Here is a 24373-nt window from a genome sequence, read left to right on the forward strand (position 1 = left end):
AATAGAGGTCTACAAGATTTTGATATGCCTAGATATGGTGGACAACCAGCACCTTTATCCCAGGGCAGGAATAGCAAACAGTAGGGAACATCTCTATAAAGTGAAGGGGGGAAGTTTAGAAGAGATATCAGGGGTAAGTTTTTTACATAAAGAGTTGTGGGTGCCTAGCATGTCTTGGGGGGGGGGGGTGGGGAATGGTAATGGAGGCTGAAACATTAGGAACCTTTAAGAAACTCTTAGACAGGCACATTTATGAAAGAAAAATAGAATGTTATAAGGTAGGAAGGGTTTAGTTCTTTTTTTTTGGTAGGAATATATAGGTCTGCACAACATTGAAGGCTGAATGCCCTGTAATGTTCTAACCTCAACTTGAGATTTATAGATGCCTTTACCAACGTTGATGGTCATAAGCTGAAATTTTGACCATGATTTGAAAGGCCTGCTCCATTCTGTGCTATGATTGACAATGAGAACAAAAAGTACAGGAAGAAGTGGTATTGAGAAATCCATTCTGTAGGATTAGATAATCTTACATTCAATGATGCTGTCAGCTCATTGACCACCTGCAGGTCACTTCCTTTTGCACGGCATTCCAGTAATATTTCATATCACAGTTTGGGATAGCAGGACAGCAAGGTTGGCATAACACTTAATGCAATGCTATTACAGAGCCAATGACCTGGATTCAAAGTCTGAACTGTCTGTAAGGAGTTTGAACATTCTCCTCATGTCTGCATGGGTTTTCTCCGGGTGCTCCGGTCTCCACCCACCATTCAAAATTTATGGTGGTTGTAGGTTAATTAGAATATTTGGGTGGTACAGTCGCATGGGCCAATGTTACCCTACTATAGGTTTTGTTTTGAATTAAAAGGTGAAACAAGTCCTAAAAACCAGACTGCGAAGCAATTATTGTATTGTAAGGGTCATAAACCTTGCTTTTTGACATATTTTAAAATGCTCTAAAAATTAATGAATTGTCAACAGCTGAAGGACCTAACTTTTTTCTCTTTCTATTTCTACTGTATAAGCGACAGTAGCTTCAGCAGAGATAATGCCTCATTTGATGAGTGGTGCAAACCCTGTGCCACAATGTATTTGGCTGCTGTGGTACTACAGAAAATCCTAAACACCTCAAGTAACACAAGCAGATATCCTACATTATGTTTTACTGGCCAAGAGAATTAAACCACAGAACCTCCAGCTAAACCAGTTCGAAAAAAGTACCTGCCACCAAATTCAGCAGACTATCCTGGAGAAAACCCAAGAATTCTTTTTTATTAATTTTTATCACTAAAGTCAGGTAATAATGAGCTACTAGCTCACAAACTTGTATAGCAAATTAAAAATCTATTCCATCATTTACAGTTTGGAACCAAAATAAAATCCATTCCAGAGGTGATAGGATCATTAACCTGAAATCTGCTATTTTACAAGTTAAACAGAAGGGTTTTTTTTAGTTAAGATAATATTACAATAATATTGTTTGAGAAAAGCTTTAATCTAAAACGTTGCTTTATATACAACAGCATGGTCAGTAGAATCTTAATACTCAGCCAAGGAAAATTTTCTAGGTCATTACACAGCCAACAAGAAATATACAATTGGAGTTAAATTCTATAACTGTTTCATACAAGTAAATGGAGTGAGTGGTGAAAGCTTGAAAGGTGAATGGAAAGACAATGCAACAAAGTTGCCACAACTCTTCCACTCAATTACATTAGTAGCCAGCCTGTTACAATTGCATCTGTAGCACTATAGTTAGACAAATATTAAAGCTCACTTGTTTTTTTTTAAATGGCACTTCATAATAAATTGTATGGTGACATGACATTATTTTCTTGACATGCATAAGATGTGGTAAAGCAAACAATGCTGCTGTGGTGCAGAGAAGTTCAGAATGGCTGAAAGCAAGAGGAACAATTTAACATGCACTTCCAGTATCCAGTGGGAAACTTCTAGCCATTCCAATTTTTTTTTTCCACAGAAATCTACTTCGTGTCATACAGTGGCATGTTATTTTACTATCTATAGACCTAATTATGTATGTGTCTATATATACATCATATTTGATTGCAGTGATGTGCTACAATACGGTTGGTTGTCATATCAAAATGAAAGTGGGCAGACAGAATTTTATGTGCGCAATCACAAGTTTGCAGGTCGAAGTAATAGTTCAAAGAATGGTACTAAAAATGCTGTAAAGCAATGTGGAGCCCTGTTTTGTTTGATTGTGATGAGATTTAATGTTGAAACCAATTATTTTTATAAATCACAAGAATCCACCTTACAGGACCACACCTACCATTAACTGACCTTATAGCCAATACATTATTAAGCATCTTATCCAAATTATTTAATCTCATAAATTTGTCTGTAAAGATGAAATAATGGGATTTAAAAAAAAAACTCTCCACACCATTCCTTGATATGGATGATACTAATTCTTCAGGATATAACAAAAAAAGCACGAGAATGCTTTAGAATGTCATGGGTTGCTCCGTTATCATCTTCATCTCATTGATGCACACAAGAATAAATCACAAAATTCTGTAGACAGCGTGGTTGAAGTTAAAAAAAAACCCACAAAATGCCGGAGAGGTTCATTGATGCACACCAATCAATTTGACCACACTTTGAGCAAATTTGTGATTTGTATGCATTGATGAGGTGAAGATGTTACATGTTACAATGAAATTGTTACAGGTACAAAGCAGTTTGGGGAAATTGTTTATTTGATTATTGTAGGAGAGAGATTTGCCTTTGAGTGCTGACATTAAATGTACATGGCTATCAATTGCACTCACCACCTCGTATTTTTTAATGTAACTGTGTTCAGGAAATGAGTAGTAAATGATGATAATAATGATGGCAGATGATAATAAGGCTTTGGTGTGAGCAACTCGAGGCAAATTTCCTCCCCTTTTGCTTTATAAAAGTAGAGAGAAAGCTGACTGAAATAATTTGATCATACTCTACAGAAAACTAAACATAATGTATGTGACCATCATTATGGAATCACATACAACAGGGGTATTTTGATCTGCTTAAGATATTTAAATAGGTTACCCATTCAAATTATATCACTAAATTATACAAAGATACTTGGATTCAAATGCAGCTATTAAACATAATGAAACCACTATAACTACGGTCTGTTATCTGTGATGTAGTCATGTGGCACCTGAGATTCTATCTGGAGTTTCAGCTTTCTCCCACTATATCTTATGAGATTGGAGCAAACATTGCAAAGCAAAAATTACTAGTTTGCTCCTATCTGACCTATTGATTATTAGAGGTAGAACTACAGTGTGGTTATTTTCATTTAAGAGGGATCCAACGAATACTTCTAATGGAGGACACCACTAATTTAACTGCCAGATCTAGACCTGAGAAATCTCAAAAACAATATCACACAATGTACATATTTAAAATATTATGCTTAATATTTTAAATGAAAACAACTAATTAAATCAGCTCACCTACTTGCAAAATTAGGCAAGTGATTTTATATGTTTGGATTAAAATACATAACTAAATTGTACTGGGTTTTAGTAGAAGGTAGTATCTTCAAGCATCACAAGGATAATTAATGAATGTGAAACCAGGTTAGGACGGACAGTCATGGGTGAAAGAGTCAGGCTTCAATAAAGCACTTACAGGATAGGATCAGCACAGTTTAAGGAAAAAAATACCATCAGATGTCCAGACCCCAATGTTAATGGTGCAGTGAAATTAGCAAACAATGAACAGTGGCTTTCAAACTGCCCCCTAAACCCACATTCCACCTAAAGCAATCCGTATCCCATACGTGCTCTGTGATTAGTAAGGGATACCTTAAATTGGTATGTGAGTGGGAAGGTGAGGTTGAGAACCACTGCTCTAGACCCAATTATTACTGAAATATTTTGCTTAAGAAAAATTGTCATTGGCCCATTTCCTTTGGAGTTATGAAACTGTGCACATAACGAGTCAATTAGATTCAATTAAAGCAGTGGTTTTCAAACCTTTTTCTTTCTACTCACATACCACCTTCAGCAATCCTTTACTAATCACAGAGCACTTATGGCATAGGGATTGCAGAAGGTGGAATGTGAGTTTGGGGGGCAGTTTGAAAACTACAGTTTTAGATGAATAACGGTGTTGATCAAGCATTGATGAAGGTTAAAAGGACAAGGGGGCATTGGTCATGAGTCTTGAAGAAGACTGGCAATTAAATAGATTTAGGCTATTGGATAGAGCACAGAGGGAATTTTAAGTTTGGAATACTGACTGTCAACATAGTCAGAAGCAACACCTCAGAGGGACTTTTGCAGCATCAGGTTGCCATTGGCATTTAAGGTGAGCTTAATCTTCAGAAGAAAAGGGAGGCAGGCCAAACAGACAAGTATTGAAAAGGCTGAGTCTATACATTTGAAAGATGTAGTGAAACTGTTCAAATCTTTGGTTATGCTAACCTAGGAAAAAGAATCCTTTTTCTAAATGATCAGAACCAGATCCAAGCATGCTAAGTTCTTGTATTAGTTCAAGATAAAACCTTAACCATTATTATGAATCAGACTGTAGAAGGGCATGCTGGATGTGGTATCGCACATACCTAAATATGTAATGCCAAACTGCAATACAGAATTTCATGCATGTTAAACAGTTAAAACAGCATGCAACAGACATAAGCTAAACAGACTGCTGGAGGAACACAGCAGGTCAAGTGTACCCGTAGGATAAAATGGTTGACATTTTGAGCCAAAGCTTTTTAATCAAGGAAATGGACAGAAGCCAGTGTAAAGAGGATCATTTTACACTGTCCTCTTTACTCTGATTTCTGTGCTACATTTCCACAGTCTTGATATAGAGTTTCAGCTTAAACATCAATCATTCTTCTTACTGATGCTGCCTGACCCATTGAGTTTCTCTAGCACGGTTTGTTTGGCCTCAGATTCCAGCATCTGTAGTCTGTGGGGAACAGACAGAAATAGGTGATCTCACAATCAATCAGATCAAAGCTCTGCTGTCCTCCCACATCTAGTAAGTAGTGGAGAACTGCTGAGAGGAAGCTTCAGGACCATTGCCATTATCAACAGAGGTGGTGCTAAAGGTGAAAGCATTCACAATAATGTTCTGCCAGTAATAGTGAGTGGATTGTTTTCCTCAATCACAGCCTCAGTTTGATTCACTCCTTGTGATAATAAGAAATAATTGACAGAAATAGACATAGCAAAATCTCTGGAATAGGTCACCATGGTTCTGAAGATGTACACTCCAGACCTACTTATTCCCATTGCCATACAGCTGCAATACAATTCCAAATGAGGCAGCTACCCAACTATGTGGAATATGGTTCAGCTATGTCCTTCCACAAAAAAACTGGACAGATCTAATTAGAGATCATCATCAGGAAAGGAAGGTGTGGTTGACAGTGCATTTACCTACTCACCACTGTGCAGTTTAGGTTTCAATAAGAACACTCAGTTCCTCATATCACCACAGTCTTGGTCCAAACGTGGACCAAAGACGAAAGGTAAAGGTTCCATTATTGTCACGTAATACTACATTTAGACTATAACATACATGAAAATATTTAACTTTGTCTACCTTAAGGAAGACAGAGAGTTGCCATTTTGTCCTGCGCCCCTCACAGAAATGAGCCCCCAGCGAGGAATGGACTCACGACACCTAGTTTACAATGCCAGTGCTATAACCACTGAGATATCAGAGCCTAAATTGCAAGGTGGAGTAATTTCCTTCAGCTGTTATACCAGTAAACTGTTAAAATGACTCCCAAGATTTTTCTTCTGGTTAAAATTAAAATCTTATTCAATTGTGAAAAGCTGATACTTTTGCCTGTTGGTGCGAATTGGCTATTTAATTTGTGGTATAACATTGATCATATTTCATTGCAGCATGAAGTTTGGACATAAAAACAGAATCATGTTTTATAAAGTACACATACACCCGAACACCTTCTTAAATTACAGATGCTGAAAATCTGAAATAAAAGCAGAGAACTGAGGGATGCACTGAGCAGATAAGCTGGCATCTGTAGTAAGAGAGGCATTTATTGTTTCAGGCTCATGACTCTTCATCAGACCTGGGAAAATCTATAGCAGAGGAAGAGGGGTGGTGGGGAAAAAGAAACAAAGGAAAGGTGTGCAATAAGTTGGAGACGTTTTTTTTCTCTCTCCCCTTAACACACTATTTTCTCACTTTCCCAAAGCTGATAAATGGTCACCTACCTAAAATGATAGCCTTGTTTCTTTCTTCATAGATGCTTTCTGGTCTGGAAAGTATCTCCAGCATTTTCTTTTTTTAATTCACTAAGTTATCTGCTTGCTTCTCCATCTCTGGTGTAATGGAAATTCAAATTATATGCATAAAAACACCAAATCTATCACTGTAAGGTTAAGTCCAACATAACCATGTTTTGATTAATAGGGCAAGTGACCATTGCCTGATGTCATCAGATAACATGGGCAAAAAAACTGTACATATTTACAAAACACTTTCTGAGCAAGCATCTGCAAGTATCAAATATAAGATTTTGATCTTCATTTGAATATTCCATTTCTTTAACACAATAACCCTTACAAATACAATTATTTTTCTTGTTATCCACTCAATCCAACATAATTTTTGGAAATAAAACATGTCTAGGCAAGAACATTTTTTTTTACTGAATATAAGAACTGGTCTCAAATGGGATCCATGCGCGTAGTATTCTTCATTGCAGTGGATGTGTGCCCAGGAGCTTTCAACTGAGCCTTGTTGAAAAAGGGGCTCTCAATGTTCTTCCACGAGTCTGAGCACCAGAAAATATGTAAATATAAGACAGGCAATTTTATTGTCTTTTTTTCCAGAATGAGTTCCTGTTCCCAGATCATTTTTTCAGTGCATTATTTTACACAAGAACGCGGACTCTTCATACAACATCGTTTTATTAATGATGAGTCAAAGTTTATTTATTATTTTATATTTAGAATTCTTAGTCTTTGAAGTTAGCAGAAAGAGTTGGCATTTTAGGCTCCTTCTTCCAAAATCCTCACTGATGCTTCATTGATTCATTAATTAAAATACATCATGATAAGGCTGCCTTCTATAAAATTGAAAGTAAATCTTTAGAGCTCAGATCCATTGAATAACAACTTAAATGGAAGTCTCCCAGAGCTGTGGAAAAAGAAAACAAGAACATAGGTTTATAAATGAACTAGAAACTATTCACTTTTTCAAAAAGAAATAACTCCTACTTAACCAAAATATATTCTCTGAATGGCCAGTGGTTCTCAACCTTTTTCTTTCCACTCACCTACCACTTCAAGTAATCCCAATGCCATCAGTGCTCTGTGATTAGTACGGGATTCCTTAACGTGGTAGGTGGGTGGAAAGGGAAGGTTGAGAATCACTGTTCTAGACCCAATTGTTACTGAAATATTTTGCTAAAGAAAAATTGCCATTGGCCCATTTCCTTTCGAGTTATGAAACCATGCACATAACGGGTCAATTAGGTATGATTAAAATAGTGGTTTTCAACCTTTTTCTTTCCACAATTATTTCACCTTAAATAATCCCTTACTAATCACAGAGCACCTACGGCATAGAGATTACTTCAAGTGGTATGTGCATGGAAAGAAAAAGGTTGAGAACCACTCAACAATGCTTCATCTTTTAAAATCAAAAATATGAAGTTGGGGTAGTGTGTGCGTGAGCACAGCAAGATGAATTGAGACAGCAGGCTGTGAGCTCGTACTGGAACTCACGTCATGTTGATGTAAGAGCGTATGCATACTTCCAGTCTGTACCAGAAGAGAAGGACCCGCGACACCATCTTTGCTGTGGCTGCTCCGCTAATTGCACGTAACAAGCGGAGCCAGTTCGTCGTTACATATATGTGTACCACCACACAGTTACTTTTAGCAACCTTGATAATAAGATCATTGATTTAACATTCTGTTTTATATTTTGAGTAAAATCAATTTTTGTTAATATATTGCAAAATAAATGTCCACAGAGGTACAATATAACCCTTTAAAATTGAAACTTTAGCAATGTTGTTATAAAATTAATTTGATCTTTGAACTATCATCTATCCTTCCAGCATTGGCAATGCATAAGTAGTTCTGCAAGAACAATTACACTTCAGAGACAAGCAGAGTGGTGATTTAAGTGACATGGCTTAATACTACACATGTATCATTAATCAATAGCAAACAAATGAAGATAGCTTTGGTTTCCTTAATATACATATTTTATACTTTTGTAATCTTATACTATTGATAAAATGTAGCTACTTAATAAGGAGTCATCGAATCTAAGGAGACCTTGCTTTGTGGATATTGCATTAACTTGTCCAGTGAAGGCAGAGGGTGGTTGTAGATGCTTCGCATTCTGCATGGAGGTCAGTGACCAGTGGTATTCCACAGTGTTTGAATTCAAGAGCCCTCCTGTTTGTGATGTTTATAAATGACCTGGATGAGGAAGTGAAAGGGTGGCTTAGCAGTTTTGCAGATGATGCAGAAGTGGGTGGTGTTGTGGAGGGTTGCAAAGGGACATTGATAGGATGCAGAGCTGGGCTGAGAAGTGGCAGATGGAGTATAATCCAAAAAAATGAGCGAAGTGGTTCACTTTGGTCGGTCAAATAAGAAGGCAGTGTGGATGAAAGGAGAGATCTTGGTGTCCATGTCCAAAAGACAGTCAAAGCTGCTGAACTGATTTAATTGATTTTAACTGTTGGATTGGGTTAAAAAAACCATGAGGTAATGTTGCACATATACATCAGTTAGACTCCACTTGAAATATTGTGTTCAGTTCTGTTCATAATATTACAGGAGAAATGTGGATGATATAGAGAGGGTGTAGAGGAGATTTACAAGGATGTTGCCTGGAATGGAGAGCATGCCTTATTAGGATAGATTGAGTGAACTTGATCTTTTCTCCTTGGAGTGATGGAGAATGAGGGGTGACCTAATAGAGGTGTACAAGATGATGAGGGAGATTGATCATGTACATGGCGAGAGGCTTTTTTCTAGGGCTGAAATAGCCAATGCCAGAGGCATAGTTTAAAGCTGCTTGGGAGCAAGTACAGGCGGGAATCTAAGGGCATGTTTTTGATACATAAAATGGTGGGTGCATGGAATGTGTTGCCGTCAACGATGGTGGAGGCAGGTACAATATGATATTTTAAGAGACTATTAGGTACATGCAACTAAGAAATATGGAGGATTATGCAATAGGGAAATTCTAGCTAGAGTAGGTTATTAGGTCAGCACAATATTGTGGGCCAAAGGGTTTGTACTATGTTGTAGAGGTCGATGTTAAACTAAACACATTCTGGTAAGATGAAATATTTTATCAGGCAGTTAATTTTTTTCCATCTTTTATCTCTAGTCTTTTTTATACATTGGATGTTGCAAGGCAGAATTTGAAAATAAATTATTTTTGAAGATACAGCGCATCTGTATGGGGATGTGACCATTCCCATCAACAATAAGTATACCATTTGGGATACTGTTGGTGGGGACGACCTACCAAGGACAAGCTGTAGTGTTCACAACTCTGGAACCGAGACTGGACCCTCAACTCAGAAGAGAAGGAGGAAGAAGAGGAAGAGAGCAGTAGTGATAGGGGATTCGATAGTTAGGGGGACAGATAAGAGGTTCTGTGGGAGAGATCCTGGATGGTCTGTTGCCTCCCTGGTGCCAGGGTCTGCGGTATCTTGGATCGAGTTCTCGGTATTCTCAGGAGGGAGGGTGAGCAGCCAAATGTCATGGTCCATGTAGGGACCAATGATGTGGGTAGGAAGGATGAGGAGGTCCTGCAAAGAGAGTTTAGGGAGTTAGGTGCAAACTTGAAGGACAGGAACTCCAGGGTTGTGATCTCAGGATTGCTGTCCATGCTACATGCTAGTGAGGCTAGAAACAGGAAGTTAATGCAGCTCAAATCGTGGCTATTGAGATAGTGCAGGAGGGAGGGCCTCGTGTTTCTGGACAATTGGGCTCCGATCCAGGGAAGGGGGGACCTGTTCCAATGGGACAGTTTGCAGCTGAACTGGAGGGGGACTAACATCCTTGCTAGTGCTGCTTCGGGGGGGGGGGGTGGGGGGGCATTAAATTACATTAACAGGAGGATGGGAACCAGAGTGTTAGAGCAGATGGTGAGGTGGAAGAGGATAATGGTCATGTGAGGACTGCATGTATAGACAGAAATCAAAGGTTTGTACGTGATAGATATGTTCTCAGGTGTATTTATTTCAATGCAGAGTAGATTTACTACAATGTTGCTGGGTCTTCAGGAGTTAAATTGTAGGGGAAGATTAAACAGGTTAGGACTTTATTCCTTGGAGAATAGAAGAATGAGGGGAGATTTGATAGAGGTTTGCAAAATTATGAGAGGCATAGACAGATTAAATGCAAGTAGGCTCTTTCCCCTTAGATTATGAAAGATAGATAAAAGAGGACATGGGTTAAAGGGGAAAGGGGAAAGCTTTAGGAGAAACATTTGGGGGAACTTCTTCATCAAAGTGGAGAGAGTGTGGATAAAGCTGCCATCTTACATGGTAAATACGGGCTCACTCTTAAGTTTTAAGAATAAATTGGATAGATACCTGAATGGGAATGGTCTGGAGGGTTATGGAATGGGTGCAGATCAGTGGGACGAGAGGAATGATGTTTTGGCATGGACTAAAAGGGCTGAATGCCTTGTTTTCTGAGCTGTAGTGTTTGAACATTCAGCCCATTGTTTATGCTGGGTCTCAGAATATTCCCAATAAAATGTGATTTATTTCCCTGTAACCTCATTGCATTGGTAGGTGAGCAGTTGTGAAAATAAAGGGCAATCACTCATATTACGGATAATTTAGTGCTGCCAAGTATCAACCAACACACCTGTAGCAAAACTAGAGCACCTCAGGGAAACACACACGGTCCCAGGGTGAACATACATAATCTACTGGAGGTCAGACTGTGCCATCCTAATTATATAACAAATATTTTGTAAAAGGAAATTATTTGATAGTATTTTTTTATGTCTCAGCATATTGTGGTAATTTAATTTATACTATTGTTGTTGATGTATCTTATGTACTTGTGTGGCTGCAACAAGAAAGAAGTTTGGTTTTTCTGCACATTATATTTATAGATGTAGATGACAATAAACTCTCAGCATCAGATCAAAAATGGCATGCTTACTCTTTCCAGGACTACCTATGCATAATATTGGTATTCAAACACATTTAAGCAATGAGATGTTGCTCAATAGCAAATGTAGGTCAAAAATTGGTGCTACCCTAGAGACTAAATTATTATTGGAATACACAGAAGTGCTGGAGAAACTCAGCAAGACATGCAGCATCCATAGGATGTAAAATCCACTCAGGCACTTGGCCCTAGTATCTACAGATTTTCTTGTTTAACTAAATTATATGTAAAATCCACTCAGGCACTTGGCCCCAGTATCTACAGATTTTCTTGTTTAACTAAATTATATGTAAAATCCACTCAGGCACTTGGCCCCAGTATCTACAGATTTTCTTGTTTAACTAAATTATATGTAAAATCCACTCAGGCACTTGGCCCCAGTATCTACAGATTTTCTTGTTTAACTAAATTATATGTAAAATCCACTCAGGCACTTGGCCCCAGTATCTACAGATTTTCTTGTTTAACTAAATTATATGTAAAATCCACTCAGGCACTTGGCCCCAGTATCTACAGATTTTCTTGTTTAACTAAATTATATGTAAATCCACTCAGGCACTTGGCCCCAGTATCTACAGATTTTCTTGTTTAACTAAATTATTATTGGATCTCAATTGGACACCATTGAAAACTATTTGGATCTAAATCAAATTGAATTCTTACACCTCTTCAAATGTACTCACCCGTGCACTTTGCCGCCTTGCCTTTCCATCCTCATCAGGAAGAGGTGGCATTGGGTATGGGCACTTCCTACTAGAAGCAATTGATCCATTGGATGAGGAATGTGACTTAGATGGAGACAATGTCCTATGAAGAAAAATCAAAAGTCAAGAAAGCCTATGGCATCTTCAATGAATGGACAGCCAGAGTACTAAATCTGTATCAGTGCTGGTATGGTTTAGTTAAAGACATCCAGTGCATTGTCTGGAAATAATTTGCAGTGGGGCACTTTTATTTACTTTATAACTTGAGATTAAGCAGTGATTAAAATAAATTGTAAAATTCCAAAACAACATGGTGACACAACTCTTTGTGTTACCCATATGCATTGGTGCTATCCTATGATGTAGAGGATGTAGTTTAGGCTACTAATTTATCTCAAAGAGTTTTTCATTTTTGTTGGCCTATGAGGGGATTATCAAATGGAGGCAAAATGTATCCCATAAGGAGGGTGAGTTGTCAAGACGGTTTCATACTTCTGACTAGGCCAGTCATATTCCAATTGGTTGAGGCTTGAGAGTAAACTACCTTCAAGCCTCAAGGGCTTCATGGGGATTGAGAGAAAAAAAATTGTTGTATTAACAGACCAGGCTGGTACATCATAGTTCAGGCTGATCGCTAAACATTTTATATTCATATCAGGTATTACATTTGTCCTTGAGGGTTGGGGTGGAGGTTGAAGGGTGGGGGGGGGGGGGGGGAAACAAAATCATTGTGCTTACATGCAACTAGCAAAGGCCAACCTGTTATTAGTAAACTTCAAATGAGATTTTGCCAACTGGAAAGTAAGTCAAGCAAGCAGCAAACATTCATGACACAATCACTGCAGGCAAGGCAAGGCAATGGAGTCGATGCAAAAGAAAATATACAATAAAGCTACAAAGCAACAGTTTTGGAAGCATAAAGCTTGATGATTAATTGCTTGAAAACTATTTAACCTGAACCTATCCAGAGATTAAAAACTGGGAAATAGTATGAAAGTTCCAAACAGCAAGATAACTTCTTACTAACTAATTTAAACTGTTGTTTATTAAATGCCAATGAGTTTGTGCAGAGGAAAGAGAGATAAGTGGACATAGAGTCATAGACTGGCACAGCATAGAAATGGGATCTCTAGCCCAATTTGTCCATACTGATCATAATGCTTACCTATCCTAATACTATTTGCCCATATTAGGCCCATATCCTTCTATTCCTTTTCTCAACAAGTACTTGTGCAAATGTTTTTCAAACATTATTTCCTTGCTCCATATAATCACCTCCCTATGTGTGAAAAATTTGCCCTCCAACCTTAGTTAAATTTCTCCCAACCCCCTCCCCCCACCCCCCCCCCCCCCCCCCTCCCCCACCACCACACCCACCACCTTCCTTCTCAGCTTAAACAGTTCCATCCATCCTAGGGAAATGAGAATGACCAACTCATATTTCATAAATTTCTATAACGTCACTCCTTGGCTCCCTTCATTCCAGAAAAATCTCTCTTTATAACTCAAAGCTCCATTCCTGGTGAATCTTTCCTGCATGCTTTCTAACACCACCATATCCTGCCTGTAGTGTTGCAAACAGAACCATGGAGATTACTCCAAGTGAACCTTGACCAATAATTTGTATAATTGCAACATGATGTTGACTCAACCACTAGAGGCAAGCATGCAATATGACTTCTTCACTACCTTCATCTGCCTGTGTTGCCATTTTCAGAAAGCTATGAATTTGCACCCCAAAGCCACTCTGAACATCAATACTCCTGAGGTCCCTGCTGCATACGTGCTCAAGTGCGCGTGTGTGCGCACGCATGAACGCATATATATTTAGCTCGTATTTGACATTTAAAAATGCATCCCATCTGCCACTGCTCTGCCCAATCTCCTGTCCATTGAAGACACTTATACGAGGCAATGTCTCAAGAAGGCAACCAACATCTTAAAGGACATCCTTCAACTTGGTCACAAAATAGATAGCCTGGTAGCCCTCTGAGGACCCAGGTGAGATTTCTGGGTAGTTGGTAACTCCCCCTCCTTTCAAACAGCAACTTAACCTACTTGCCTAATCAATAACCTGGCAATTTAAGGGGGATGCCCTGCGATGATGTCATTTGTGGTGTTATGAACTCACAGCTAGCCCCTCAGGGAATATCCTGTTCCCTTTGTTCTTTCTTTTCCCTTTTTGTTTAAAGTTTCTGTTCCCTTTCTGTTTAAAGTTCCCTTTCTGTTTAAAGTTCTCCTAAACACCTCACCGTCCATCTGTCCATCGCCACCCCCCCTCCTAACTCCTCCCATCTAACTCCATATTTGGCAGCAGGGGTACAGGGCTGCTGAGCAGTGTTACCAGATGCCCAAATAATTAAAACCCCAATCAGGCATGAAAGCCACCCCAAAAATATGAGGGGGTCCGGTTCTGCTGTGAACGGGGGAGGAGTACTTCCACAAATGGTGGGAAAGGGGTGCTGCTGCGAAGTGCCGCTGCCATGATGAGCTGCTCTGGTTTGCGACGACGGCTCAAAGCGGGAGCAATGGCTGTCTTCCTTACCCATAATCCCCCATGCCATTGGAACCACTCTGCCAGCACCAGAGCAGTTCCAGCAGTGTGCGGGATTATGGGTAAGGAAGACAGCCATTGATCCTGCATTGAGCTAGCCAAGAGTTCCTGTAATGCACGCACGCAAGCACTGACGTCACCAGATTAACCAGGTGAGCCATTTGCCCGATTAAATCAGCAGAGGAGGATGCCCCGATAAGTTTTACTAGGTTCCCTGACCTTAGGTAAGTCTGGGACCCAGGTGGATTTTGACTAGGCTTGCCCAGTTTGGTCCTTTCAAATAGTCTAATCCCAGGGACTTTAACTGAGTAAATTGCCCAGTTAACCCAATTTTACAAGGCAATTTGAAAAGGCCTACTGTTACCTTTGGACAGAATGTGCAGCCTGAAAACCAGCACCTCTAGGTTCAAGAACAGTTTCCTTCCAACAGCTATCAGGCTTTTGAACCTCCCCTTGTTACACTCATCACAGACTGCTCCAACAGCACAAAACTGCTGTCTGTACTATTGCAGTCACTTTTGTTTGCACTAAGATAACTGTGAATATTCATTATACATTTATTTTTTGGATTTATTATTCTTTTAATTCAACTATTGCTGTTGATAATTTTTTTTTACAAGATACCTGTTTGGCTGCAGCATGAAGAATTTTGATGTATATGTACATATAACCACATAACAATTACAGCACAGAAACAGGCCAGTTTGGCCTTTCTAGTCCATGCTGAACACCTTCCCCCACCTAGTCCCACTGACCCGCATCCAACCCATAACTCTCCATACCTCTCTTGTCCAGATACCGATCCAACCTTGCTTTAAATATTAAAATGGAGCCTGCATCTACCACTTTGGCTGGAAGCTCATTCCACATTCCCACCACCCTCTGAGTGAAGAAGTTCTCCCTCATGTTTCCCCTAAACTCTTCCCCCTTCAATCTCAATCCATGTCCTCTTGTTTGAATCTCCCTCATGCTCAATGGGGAAAGCCTATCCACATTTACTCTATCTGTTCCCCTCATAATTTTAAATACCTTTATCAAATCACCCCTCCATCTTCTGCACTCCAGGGAATAAAGTCCTAGCCTGTTTAACCTTTCCCTGTAACACAAACCCTGAAACCCAAGCAATATTCTTGAAAATCTTCTCTGCTCTCTCTCTCTCTCCCTCTCTCTCTCTCCATTTTGTTAATATCCTTCCTATAATTTGGCAACCAAAACTGTACACAATATTACAAATTTGGCCTTACCCATGCCTTATACAACTTCAACATGACATTCCAACTCCTGTTCTTACTCCCCTGATTTATGAAGGTCAACATACCAAAAGATTTTTTCATGATCCAACATATATGACAATAAACTCATTTTCATTTCCAACTGATGGTGTCTCTTTGCATTCTTTCACAATTTCTTTGCTATGTGCTATTCCACCAATCTTTGCATTGATAGAAACCTTGTTAATTTGTCTACCTATTCTCATCCAAATTATTTATGTACATGACAAACATCATTGGTTCCAGCACCAATCCCTGCAGTGCACGATTGGTTTCAAACTTCCAGTCAGAAGAACATTCCTCAATGATTTCCTTCTGCCTCCTATCACCAAGCCAAATTTGGATTCAGTTTTCCAACAAACCTTCAATCCCATGTGACTTAATCTTCTGGACCAGCCTACTGTATGGCACTTTATCAAAAGCCTCGCTAAGTTCCATGCAAACCATGTCGACCACACCGCTGTTATCAATTTTCTAACCTTAATTCCTCAGGATACTGAAATCAGATGTGAGAAAGGATTTCTCCTGTTCAAAACTATATTGATTCCTTTTTACCTTTCCAAGTTTACATAAATTCTGTTGCTTTGAATTTAAAAAAAAAAATAGGTCCCCTACTATTGTTGCAAGACTCACCAACTTATCCTAGTTTAACCTTACTGCCCTTTTTGAATAAGGAAAGACATTCAATCTCCTCCAGCCTTCTGGTACCTCACTCCAGTGTAACAAAGTTGAAAAAACTCCGTGAGAGTCCCAGCAATCTCCTACCTTGCTTCCCATAGCATCTGAGGATTGACCCCATCCGGCGATGATTTATCCACCTTCATGTATATCCATATCTCTAATACTTCCTCCTCCTAACACTGACATGTTCCAAAATATAATCATAACCCTCCCCTACCTCTCCACCTTCCACATTCATCTCCCTGGTGAATGCTAGCTCCAAACAAAATGTTTGATCCTTCAATTAACCTACTCTTGCCTTAGCTATTCCTTTGCTTCTTCTATACATAAAAATTGTTTGGGATTTTCCTTCATCCTGCTTGACAAGGCCATTTTATGACTCTTTTTGTCTTACATTCCTGACAAACTTCAAAGGACTCACTCCCGTACCTGATACACATTTCCTACCATTAAACCTTCAATTTGCTTTGTAATAAAGATTCCCTAATCTTTGTTTCTTACTCTTACAGCAACACTGACTCTGAGCTCTTACTAACTTGCCTTTGAACACTTTCTATTTTATTGGCTGTTGTTTTTCCTTAGAACAACTGTTTCTAATCCACCTTTGTTCGACTCTGCCTTATATTATTTAATACAGATTTTAAAAATGCTCCTGCATTCCATGGATTCTATCCCATCTAAGTCCCTTACACCCAGTCCATATTTGGAAAGTTATCATCCTCCTCTACAACAACTCTAACATTTTTGCACCCTACTGTGATTTTGTAGCATGCCAGAATGCTTTAGAGAGAATCCCAGAGCCCAAGCTGACTCAGGTGCTTAATTCAGGAATGCAAAGAAGGCCAGTCAGTATTGGTTAAATAGCTGAAGGAATTTATAAGGAAAGGGGAAGCCTACAAAAAAAAAGACAATTTTTTAAAATTGTAGGTATTGTTCAACTAGGAACCAAAAAAGATTAGAAAGCACTGGGTTGAAAGGTAAATTGGAGAGTGACTTCAATCTGACAATTGGCTCTCTCACTCTCCTTTACCAGACCAAACTTACTCCAACCCTGAACTTGCACTCTTTTTAGATTCTCTCCTATTTTCTTCAAGTGTCCTACTAAGCTCCTCTGGTTCATGAAATCTATCTCCTTCCTAGTCTCACTAAATTGCTTACTATCCAACTTTCCTATTTGGTTCCATGTTATTGATACTGTTAACACCTCCACAGGACAGAAACAGATCCTTTGGCCCACCTTATCCAGGCCATCAAGCGGTCTCATTTGTCTGCACTCATTCTATACCTCTTTCCTATATACCTGTCTTATCCAAATACATCTAAATGCCTTTTGTATACCACTTCCTCTGGCAACTCATTCCATAAATCCACCACCCTCAAGGTGAAGGTAGTCTCCCTCCACTTCCTTTTAAATTTTTCCCCTCTCACCTTAAATCCTTCAGGTACTTTCCCCCTCTCCTTCAAATCTCCTATCAATTGTGCCTCATTTCTTAAAATAATAATCCTTAGATCAGAAGTTCACCTTCATTTTCTCTGCCCATGACCTTGAAAGTGTGGTCATTTTTTGAATCTCTACAAATCTTCTTGAAAATCCATGTTTGAGTCCTAGAATTAGATGTCTGCCTAACTATATCAGAATAGTTTTCAGCTTTGAAAATTACAGGAGTAATCAGTATCTTCTCATAATTCTCAGCTTGGCTGCAGCCTGTGACATAGATGGCCACACCAGCTTACATAAGTCCTCTTCACCCATTGAAGTAGGTTGTCAAATCATTTGCATTTCCATGCTTTAATGTCTCTTGCTCCACACGGATCTACAACTCCCTCTTGATTCCCTCCTACGTGCTGATTTGGTAATATCAAACTAATTTTTTCACGCATCAAGCAAATGGTCAGGTCGCTTATTGAACCCAGCCACTATCACCACACACACACTTGTCACCAAACTGCTGACATCTTATATAAAATTCACTCCCTTCGACTAAGTAACAGAATAATCTGTCATTGACCAGTTATTGTCTCTTCTTTAAATGGATGACTAAGCCCTGAAGCATATTACAAACAAATCGTTCGGCAGGCCATTTGGTCCATCAATCCTGTTCTGCTATTCCATGAGATTATTGCTGATCTGCGCCCAAACTCCACTGTCCTGACTTTTCTCCCACAACCATGACTCAAGATTTAAAATTTGAAAAGTGATTTGTAACTAATTGTTTTTAACAGAAGAATGTACCAGATATTAGCTATCTTCTGGTGTAGAAATATTTCCTAACTTTACTCCTGAAAGATATGGGTCTAACTTTTGCACAACAATCTATTATCCTGGACTACCCAGTCAGGGAAAATAATTTCTCTCCATTTCTCGGTCTTCAATGTTACTCTTCTATCCTTTATACTTTAGTCCTTCTGAAACATACATAAGCATTCCTTACGTGTTTTTGATAATATTTTATACGTCATTAAACTCACCCAACTCCACCTCAGTTCATTGGAATGAAGAGCAAGAATAGCAAAGGTAATGACATTAAATCCACTAACTGAACATGGAACCAGGCCCAACAGCCTAATTTGACCATGCTGACCAAAGTCCCTGACCTGTATTTGTCCTGCCTGCCTGCGTTTGACTCATCATTCTGAATCCATCGTGTTCATGTACACATCTATTTTTTTTAAACATTGCAATAGGATCTGCCTCAACCACCTCCTCTGGCAACCCATTCCATACACTCACCACTCCCTGGGTAAATAAATTACCTCTCAGGATTCTGTTAAATCTCTCTCCCCTCACTTTAAAACTATATCCTCTGAGTAAAGGACTGTGCATTCACCTGATCTATTCTTCTCATGATTTTGTACACTTCTCCCTATAACTCAGCCCCTGGAGACCTGGCAACATCCTTGTAAATCATCTCTACACCCTCTCCATCGGGACAATATCTTTCCTGAAGCATGATGACCAAAACAGAACATAATACTCCAAATGGGGTCTCATCAATGTCTTATACATCTACATGACCTCACATACTAACATGTAACTTCTATCCTTAATACTCTGACTGATAAAGGCAATGTGTCAAAAGCCCTTTTGACCACTCTATCTACTGGTGACACCACTTTCAAGATAATATTCTTAGATCCTTCTGCTCTCCAACATTCCCCAGAGCCTTTACATTCACTGTGTAGGTCATCCTCATGTTGGTCCTCCCAAATGCAACCACTAACATTTCTAACATTTTGTGTGCAGTTCTGATCGCCTAATTATAGGAAGGATATAAACAGAGTGGAGAGAGTGCAGAGAAGGTTTACCAGAATGTTACCTGGGTTTAAGCATCTAGAGTATAGGGAGAGATTGGACAGATTAGGTCTTTATTCTTTGGAGCGTAGAAGGTTGAGAGGGGATTTGATAGAAGTATTTAAGATTATGAAAGGGATAGACAGAGTGGATGTGGATAGACTATTTCCATTAAGAGGAGGAAAGATTAAAACAAGAGGACATGAGTTAAGAATTAAGGGGCAGAGGTTTAGAGGTAACATGAGGGGGAACTCCTTTACTCAGAGAGTGGTAGCCGTGTGGAATGATCTTCCGGGAGAAATAGTGGCGGCGGAGTCAATTGTATTATTTAAGAAAAGGTTGGACAGGTATATGGATGAGAAGAAGATGGAGGGTTATGGGCATTGTGCAGGGAGGTGGGACTAGAAAGGGGTGTTTGGTTCGGTGCGGACTAGAAGGGCCTAATGGCCTGTTTCCGTGCTGTAATTGTTATGTTATGTTATGTTATGCTGCAATCTTTGGCAACTGTCTTCACTTTTTAAAGTACCAGACTCCTTCGTGTCATCCTCAAACTTGCTATCTCAGCCCATATGTTTTCATCTACATCATTGATATCGATGATAAATAGAAATGGGCCCAGCACTGAACCCTATGGCACATCCTAGTCACAGGCCTCAGCTTCGAAAAACAACTTTTCACCATCACCCTCCTCTTTCTCCCATGAAGGCAGTTTTCAATTAATTCTGTTATCTCACTTTGGATTCCAGAGCAATCTCTACCATGCAAAACCATATTGAATACTTTTCTGAAACACACAGATACATCATTTACAGCTTTGCCCTTGTCAACCTTCCTTGTCACAACTTCAAAAATCTCAGATTTGTGAAACATGTCCTCCTACTTACAAAACTGTATTGATGATCCCAATCAGCTCTTGTCCACCCAAGTGCATGTACATCTTCTCCATCAGAATACTCTCGAGTTTGTTTATACCTCACTTTGAAATCAGGATAGGGTATACTGCAGAATAAATCTTTTATTTGTGTCAATCGTTACTTCTCTGTTAGATCAGCCTAGATTCTTTACCGGTAGTCTAACAGCTCAGTATCTAATGGCTCCACTGAAGGATTTTCAGCCATTCAGACAGTGAGAGAATGAAAATAACATTGTTGCATATACTTTGTGAATCTAACTACAGTATCGTTAAGAGAACAATAGGCAGAGGATTATTAAAACTAGTTAACCACTGTCTCAAGTATTCAACTTCTGGCTCTCCATCCCATAAGATGATGATGGTTCCTTTCAGTCAGTTTCTGGGGTGTGATATGAGGATACCCCACTCCTGAGAAAGGAGCAGCGTGTGTGTGAATGGATTTAGGTGAGTAGGAGTTGCACAGTTCCAGATCAACCCTCTCAACATCCTCTCCCAGATCTAGTGACATGGTGAGGTCCAAAATGGCTAGGGGAAGTTCTGTTGCAGTGAATGGCCAGACCAAGCTTCGACGCAAGGGATGCCCTTTCTGCGCTTCATGACACGTTTGCTAGATGGCCGTTGACCCTATGAGAGGGGTTTTTCCTCAACAAGCCTGGTGAGGGAGCTGATTTACCCGACCATGTGACAGGTAGTACTGAGTTACATAGTACCAGTAGCACTCCAAATCCATGCTACTATCATTTTATTATTTATTCATCTGATGTGGCCATTATTATTGACCCTCACCAGCAGCTTTCAGAAAGTCTTTTGAAATCACTGTAGTTCTTGTGGTATAGGTAGTCTGAAAATATTGTTTAGGACTTTTTTTCTTGGACCAAATGTTGAGGAGGAAACAGGGATATACTTACAAGTCAAGATGGTGATTTGGAGGGAGACACCTAGATACTGGTGGCACTATTATCTCTTCAAGAGGTCACATAACCATAAGGTTTTGTGCATGGGAAACATTGTCTCACAAATATAATTGAGTTTTTAAAAAATCAGCCAAGAGGATGATGACAGCAAGGCAGTAGACATTGTTCTCATGGACATTATAATTCCTTTGGCAATGTCTTGCACGTTGGGCTGGTCCAGAAGGTTTGAATACATAGGATCCAGGCTGAGCTAGTAAATTGGATAAAAAATTGTCTTGGTGGTCAGAGTCAGAGAATGTCAATGGAGAGGTGTTTTTCAGATTGGAGGTCTGTGACCAGTGGTGTGTAGTAAGGATCATTGCTTGGTTGACTGTGGTTCATCATGTACACCACATTATGACTGGGGGATGACAAAGTAGTAAGCAGGATCAGTAAGTTTGTGGATTACACCAATACTGCTGGTACATTTGACACTGAAGAAGCTTATCTAAAATTTAACAGAATCTAGATCAACTGGGATCAAAGATGGAATTGAATCTGAACAAGTATGAGGTACTGCATTTTAAATCAGGGCAGGAACAACGCAATAAATGGCGGGCCACAGGAGAGCGTGGTTGAACAGAGAGACTGAGAACTGCAAGTACATAGTTCCCCGAAAGTGGTGACCAGGTAGACACAGTATTGAAGAAAGTGTTCAGAAAACTTGCCTTCATTGGTCAGAGCATTGAATGAAGGAGTTGGGATGACATGATCCACTGTACAAGACTTTGCTGAAACTACACTTGGAGTATTGTGAGCAGTGCTGTAAGTAAGTTGTCATTAAGCTGGAAAGGGTGCAGAAGATTCGCAAGGATTTTGCTTGGGCTGAAGGGCTTGAATAAGAAGCAACTAGATAGACTTGGATTCTAGAAGATTGAGGGGTGACCTAACTAGAGGGCACACTATAAGGTATATAACACACTGTAAAGAGTGGCATAAATAAGGAAAATGGACAGAGGCATTTTTCCCCCCACAGCATCTGGGAAACTAGTGAAAAGTTTAAGGTGAGGGGGAGAAACAATTTAAAAGGGACCTGAGGTGCAACTTTTTCCATCCAAAATGTAGTGCGGATAAAGAATTAATTATGGGAGAAAGGTCCAGAGGAGAGTACTGTTATCACAACTAAAAGACTAACCAGGTATGTGGACAGAGAGGATTTAGAATCAAATGAAGTCAAATAGGACTCGTTTAGAGAGGTAAATTAGTCAATGTGGACGAATTGAGCCAAAGGGATTGTTCCATGTTGTAAAATTCTACAAGTTTACAGGATACAATTTCAAAATTTAGAAATGATAACAAAACTTACAGAAATCTTGTGAAGAGTAAACATGACAGTAATAGACCTCCATCTTGAAATTTAATAGTTATTTTTATGGGATGAACAAGGAGAGGTAACATTAACTCGAGGGCACAATTCTCTATAAGGCTCAGGAATGTAGAGCTGAATGCACAATACGCTGAAAGTGCATGTACATGTTGGGAACTAGTTAAAAAGTATTTAGAAGTCTACACTTTGTACAAAAGAGGCTTAGAGTATATGATCAAATTTTTAAAAATTACTGCTTTCACCACAACTGAAACATAGTATCCTGTTCTGGACATCATTTAGGGAAGATATAGAGTTTAAAGAAGCTGAAGAAGAGATTTACTTAACTTATTCCAAGAATGAAGGACAATAAGTACGAGGGTAAAATGGACAAGCTAGGTTGTTTTATTGAAAAAGAGAAAATTAAATGGGAATCTGATCTTGTTACCTAAATTTATAAATGATTAGAACCATAGAATGCTACACACATAAAACAGACCATTTGGCCCCTCTAGTCTGTGCTGACCATCATCTCCCTAGTCCCACTGACCTGCTCCCATACCATAACCCTCCAAGCCTCTCCCATCCAATTTACTATTAAAACATTAAAACATTTGACCCCGCATTCATCACATCAGATGGCCGCTCATTCCATTTTTTAAAAACATTTTACCTTTTGAGTTATTTTTACAGCTTAAGCATCGCAGAGTACTGTGTAAAATTCTGGTCATTATACTACAGGAAGGATGTGGTAGGATTAGAAGAAGTGTGAAAGAGATTCACCAGGTTATTGCCTGGAATGAATGACTATAGTTAGAATAATTGAATTGGCTAGGTTTATATTCATTTGAACATAGGAGGCTGAGAGGTGAACTGAGATTTATGAAACTATGAAGGGCAAAGATAAATTAGATGGTCATAGTTTTTTTTCCTTGGGTCTAGGAGTCTAAAACTAGGTTTAAGGTGAGAGGTGAGAATTTAAAGAAGATCTATAGGCCAAATTTTTCACATAGAGTTATGGTTGCCAGAGGAAGTAGTTGAGGCAGATACAATCCCAGAGTTTAAAGGGCATTTAGATAGGAAATGAGGGATACTAGCCTAATGAGAGCAAAAGTGAATCTTCACAGTCTTTTTTTCCAAGGTAGGTAATTCGAGAACTAAAGGACATAGATTTAAGGTGAGAGCAAAGAGATTTAAGAGGGCCATGAGCTCAGCATTTGCACTCACACAGTAGTCAGTATCTGGAATGAGCTGTCAGATGAAGTTATGGAAGAAGATACAATTACAACGTTCAAAAGATATTTGGACAGTTGTATGGAAAGGCAGCATTTAGAAGGATAGAGGTCAAATGCAAACAAATTGAATTAGACCAGAATGCCAACTTGATCAGCACTGATGGGTTGGACTGATGGGGATGTTTCATGTTGTTTTACTCCATGACCTAAGTCTTGTTTCATTATAATTCCACTTCAAAGTGGGTTTCATATCGAGTGGACTTGGGCACTCATGGTCCCAT

The 24373-nt window shown here is 39.2% G+C and overlaps 1 protein-coding gene across 1 annotated transcript in view; it reads right to left on the reverse strand.

Annotated features, from left to right (window-relative positions):
- Nucleotides 1-6590: 6590 nt before the first annotated feature.
- The window catches only part of adam22 (ADAM metallopeptidase domain 22), a 319406-nt gene continuing 301623 nt past the window's right edge, over nucleotides 6591-24373 (reverse strand). Inside the window, exons 28-29 of the mRNA XM_069914278.1 lie at nucleotides 11867-11990; nucleotides 6591-7158 (exon numbers count right to left, since the gene is read on the reverse strand). Of these exons, the coding sequence (XP_069770379.1) occupies nucleotides 7138-7158; nucleotides 11867-11990 (145 nt within the window). The 3' untranslated portion in view covers nucleotides 6591-7137. The remainder of the gene's footprint in view (nucleotides 7159-11866; nucleotides 11991-24373) is intronic.

Source organism: Narcine bancroftii, chromosome 1 (genome assembly GCF_036971445.1).
Source record: "Narcine bancroftii isolate sNarBan1 chromosome 1, sNarBan1.hap1, whole genome shotgun sequence".
In the NCBI taxonomy this organism is placed as follows: Eukaryota; Metazoa; Chordata; class Chondrichthyes; order Torpediniformes; family Narcinidae; genus Narcine; species Narcine bancroftii.